At 36.2% G+C, this 5,186-nt stretch overlaps 1 protein-coding gene across 2 annotated transcripts in view; it reads right to left on the bottom strand.

Annotated features, from left to right (window-relative positions):
- TSGA10 (testis specific 10) overlaps positions 1-3,586 on the bottom strand; it is an 89,804-nt gene extending 86,218 nt beyond the window's left edge. For both annotated transcript variants that reach the window (XM_012807946.2, XM_023515773.1), the window contains exons 1-2: positions 3,531-3,586; positions 2,988-3,146 (exon numbers count right to left, since the gene is read on the bottom strand). In XM_012807946.2, the coding sequence (XP_012663400.1) occupies positions 2,988-3,146; positions 3,531-3,581 (210 nt within the window). In that variant the 5' untranslated portion in view covers positions 3,582-3,586. The remainder of the gene's footprint in view (positions 1-2,987; positions 3,147-3,530) is intronic.
- Between the last annotated feature and the right edge of the window lie 1,600 nt (positions 3,587-5,186).

Below are 5,186 nucleotides of genomic sequence, written 5' to 3'. Positions count from 1 at the left end.
AAATGATCTTCCTTGGATTTATCGCTTGCCGAACTTCTTTCTGGGCTCAGCTCCCCGTCTTTGACTTCATAGATTCTGATTCCAACCAGTTTTTCTTCCTTTGTTCAGGAGCCTCTGACCAGGGTTGCTACCAGTCGGCCATCTTCCCAGAATCCTCAAGCTGTACTAGGTTATTCTTGTGATGCTTTACTAAGAATGTGTTCCACGTCCATCTAGGTTAATACAAAAGATGTAAAGTCTCCGCCTTTTTTAATGGCTGAATAGTATTCCACGGTATACATATACCACAGTTTGTTAATCCATTCCTGGATTAACAGAAGTTAACGGTGGACATTTAGGCTGTTCCACATTTTGGCTATTGTAAATTGAGCTGCAATAAACAGTCTAATCCAAGTGTCCTTATAGTAAAATGATTTTTTTTATTCTGGGTAGATAACCAGTAATGGGATTGCAAGATCAAATGGGAGATCTAGTTTGAGTTCTCTATACTTCCTTCTAAAAAGGTTGTATTAGTTTACAGTCCCACCAGCAGTGTAAAAGTGGGCCAATCCCACCATTCTCTCCACATCCACACCAGCATATGAAGTTTTGAGATCTTCGTAATATGGGCCATTCTCGCTGGGGTTAGATGACATCTCAGGGTGGCTTTGATTTGAATTTCTTTAATAATTAGGGATGATGAGCATATGTTCATATGTTTGTTAACCATTCATCTGTATTCCTTAGAGAAGGTTCTAGTCATCTCTCTTGCCCACTGTATAAGCGATTATTAGCTTTTTTCATGTTGATTAATTTGAGTTCTCTCTAGATCCTAGTTATCAAGCTTTTGTCCAATTCAAAATATGCAAATATCCTTTCCCAATGTGTAGGCTATTTACTTTGGTTGTTGTCTCCTTAGTTGTACAGAAGCTTTTCAGTCTAATTAAGTTACATTTGTTTATTTTTATTGTTGCAATCGCCATTCTTGTAATACTTTACTAAGAAGAATATATTTCAACTCCACCCAGGTAAATAGAAAAGATGAAAAGTCTCTATCTTTTTTAATGGCTGAATAATATTCCATGGTATACATGGAATGATCCATTAGTGGGTTGATAAGCACTTAATGGATCCATTAGTTGATCCATTAGTGGGTTGATGGGCACTTAGGTTGCTTCCACAACCTAAGTTGGCAATTATGAATTAAGCCACAAGAAACATTCTAGTGCAAATATCTTTGGGGTAAAATGATTTTTGTTCTTCTGGGTAGATACTTAGTAATGGGATTGCAGGGTCAAATGGTCTATTTTTAGATCTTTGAGGATTCTTCATACTTCTCTCCAAAAAGGCTGAATTAGTTTGCAATCCCACCAGCAGTGTAGAAGTGTTCCCTTCTCCCCACATCCATACCAGTGTCTGGTGTTTTGGGACTTTGTGATGTGGGCTAATCTTGCTGGGGTGCAGTAATATCTTAGAGTGGTTTTGATTTGCATTTCTCTGATGATTAAAGATAATGAGCATTTTTTCATGTGTTTGTTGGCCATTCATTCATCTATCATCCTTGGAAAAGTTTCTGTTCAAATCTCTTGCCCACTTATAGAGAGGATTGTTTGCACTTTTCTTATTGTTTAATTTGAGTTCTCTGTAGATTCTAGTTATCAGGCCTTTGTCAGATTCATAACATGCAAAAATCTCCCATTCTGAAGGCTGTCTGTTTGCTTTGTTTGTGGTACCCTTAGTTGTACAAAAGCCTCTTAGCTTGATCAAATCCCAGTTATTTATTTTTGGTGTTGCTGCAATTGTTAGGGGTGGTCTTCCTCATAACGATTTTTCCCAGGCCAATATCTTTAAGTGTTTCCCCCACACTCTCTTAGAATTTAGATTTTTTATCCAACAAAAACCAATTTTTGTCAATGGCAAGAGGTACAGTTCCCGTTTCAGACTTCTACAAATGGATAACCAGTTCTCCCAGCACCATTTGTTAAATAAGGATTCTTTTCCCCTACTGCATGTTTTTTATAGGCTTATCAAAGATTAGATGATGATATATGGCTAGGTTCATCTATAGATTCTCTATCCTATTCCATAGATTTATGTCTCTATTTTGTGCCAGTACCATGCTGTTTTGATTGCCATAGCCTTATTACATAACCTGAAATCTGGCAATGTGATGCCTCCAGATTTGTCTTTATTTCTAAGAACTATATTTGCTATTCAGGGTTTTTTTTCTGGTTCCATTTGAATTGAAGTACTATTTTTTTCCCAAGCTCTTTAAAGTATGACATTGGTGCTTTAATGGGAGCTGCATTAAATCTATAGATTGCTTTGTGTAGTATGGACATTTTAATGATGTTAATTCTGGGTCATGCCTGTGGCTCAAAGGAGTAGGGCACCAGCCCCATATATTGGAGGTGGTGGGTTCAAACTTGGCCCCAGCCAAAAAAACTGCAAAAAAAAAAGTAATGATGTTAATTCTTCCTAGCCATTTCTTATTCCAAAATCAGACTATTTTTATGCATGTCTATGATCTTTTGGAGGCTATAGGGGTAACATATATGTATACTCATGCACTTATTGTATTAGAAATACATCACATTTCTTATTTTGTTGTTGTTGTTGCAGTTGTCACCATTGTTTGGCTGGCCCTGGCTGGGCTCAAATCGGCCAGCCTTGCTGTATGTGGCCAGCACCATAACCACTGTGCTATGGGAGCTGAGCCAGAAAAAATCACATTTCATTAAGAATATCCTAAGAACAAATAAAATTCCCAAACGTTAGATTAATTTGATTGACAAGATTAACTCTCATTGAATTTAAAGAAGAATTACAGGGCGGCACCTGTGGCTCAAAGAAGTAGGGTGCTGGCCCCATATACCAGAGGTGGTGGGTTCAAACCTGGCCCCAGCCAAAAACTGCATTTAAAAAAAAGAAGAAGAAGAAGAAGAAGGATTACATACCTGTAGAACTGAATATTACTACTTACGTAATTTATTAATATATAAATGTACCTGTTCATAAAGAAGAAAGGTCTTGTCTCTTTCAGATGTAAGAACCTTCACATTACCCTGAATTTCTGCCAAATGACGCTCATACTTTTCCAGCATGCATTTAAGTTCTTCACGGTCTCTTGCTGTTGTCTTCAAAAGTTCTACATCACAGTTTGCACCCTACAATTATTATATAAGGAATTTGAAATTCTTCCTGGACTTACGGAACTGATAAAGAAGTGCTATGGATGGCAGTATACTATCTCTACTTAGGCAAACAACACTATATAGTGAAAAGAAATTAAGAAGAACAAAAATCACCTTTTTAATAATAGCTTCATCCCAAATTGCTCCACATTTGATTATTTCCCAAGCACTATCTATGCTGAGGATAAAGAACCAATACTGATGGTCTGCTATGCAATCAAAGAGACCTTTCCCAACCTCTTTGATACAACAATTCACAACAATCAAAAAGAAATACTTTCTAATTAAGTAAATCAAAAAATAAAAGTCAGTGGTTGAGCAAAAAACTCCAAAATAACTGTAAGTTTCCAAACCTACCCGGAGAGTTGGAGATGGGCGTCTTGGACTTTTAGATCTACTTCTCATCATCTTTCTCAAATTTTGAGCTTCACACTTATAGTAATCTCTGTCTGCTTCTAAAGTCTTGACAAAGGAATCAAGTCTAGAAGGAGATTTATTTTGTGCTTTTTCAGTCTCTAAAATTATCTTGTCAAGGGGGAAAAAATTAGGCCATTATTTCAAACTAAAGTATAGATCATTTTTCTAAATAAACCTAAACATAAATAAGATCCTTAAAATATTAAATTTGATTTTATAAATAGATCATTTAAAAATTATTTATCAATAAATTGATGAAGAAATAAATTATTTATCAATAGTTTTTAGAAAGCAACTAGATATCCTTCTTATCAGCATTTCTGGAAATACTCTATTTTTATTTAACTAAAAATACCCCTAAATTTACTCAATAATTTTGGAGAAAAAATGGCAAAAAGTTTTATTTATTTTTTATCAGATAGAAATTTTAGAAAGATCAGAAATGTCCATATACATAGCACAAGTCTTAGAAATGAGATTAATCTGTTTTAGAAAAACTTATATGCTACTGTCAAAGCATCTGTTATAGCACCTAGGTTTTGTTCAATATTGTTTGATAAATGAATATATTAAATGAATGGTGAATATTTCATACTTGTTTGTGTTTTCAAATACATTCCCATGAATTTCCATTCACTTTAATATATTTAGAAATAATGTTTTACGTTTATTTCACAAGACTTTATTAGGAGAAAACCATAGATATAGAGTGTTTTAAATATTTTTTAAAACGTTAAAATGTTTAACAGAGCAGTTTCATTTCACATTGTTAGATAAATAAAACATGTGGTTTGGAATGAAGCAACAAAAGTATGACCTAAAAATATTTATTACAGACTAGGCACAGTGGCTCACGTTTATTATCTTAGCAGTTTGGGGGACTGAGGCAGGAGGAATAGTTAAGCCTAGGCGTTTGAGACCAGTCTGGGCAATAGCAAGATCTCTTCTTTACAAAAAAATTTTAAAATCTCAGCCTCATGTGGTGGCTCATACCATAGTCCGAGCAATTTGGAAGGCTGAGGCAGGAGAATGGCTGGAGCCCAGGAGTTTGAGCTTGCAGTCAGCTATGATGGTGCCACTGCACTCTAGCCCAGGCAAGTGAGACTCTGCCTCAAACAAACATATATACAGGATGGCCAAAAAGTTTGTGTGCAATTTTAAATTGCACCCTCTTTTAAACTGCAATGAACTTTATGGCCACCCTGTATATATATAAAACTAAGGGGAATAAACAATGTGTAGACAAATACATCCTCGAAGAATAAATTATTCAAGTCATCATTTTAAATCAAGTAATAGCTGAGCACATTAATAAAACCATCAAAAAGTTGTTCTCTCCCATGAGAAAAAAAAAACAGTAGTGTTGAAAGTAGTAAGTAAAGCATCACTCTTACAGAGAGGGATACCCTCCTTCCCTAGCAGCAGGCACTGATTGCTCGGCACCTATAGCTCAACCGGCTAAGGCGCCAGCCACGTACACCTAAGGTGGCGGGTTCGAATCCCCAGCCCTGACCCGCCAAAACAACAATGACGGCTGCAACCAAAAAATAGCCGGGCGTTGTGGCGGGCGCCTGTGGTCCCAGCTACTTGGGAGGC

This window comes from Otolemur garnettii, unplaced genomic scaffold (assembly GCF_000181295.1).
Source record: "Otolemur garnettii isolate 467f Iridium unplaced genomic scaffold, OtoGar3 scaffold00079, whole genome shotgun sequence".
Classification (NCBI taxonomy): Eukaryota; Metazoa; Chordata; class Mammalia; order Primates; family Galagidae; genus Otolemur; species Otolemur garnettii.
Note: the sequence above shows the minus strand (reverse complement) of the source record. Positions and strands in the feature narration are given on the sequence as shown.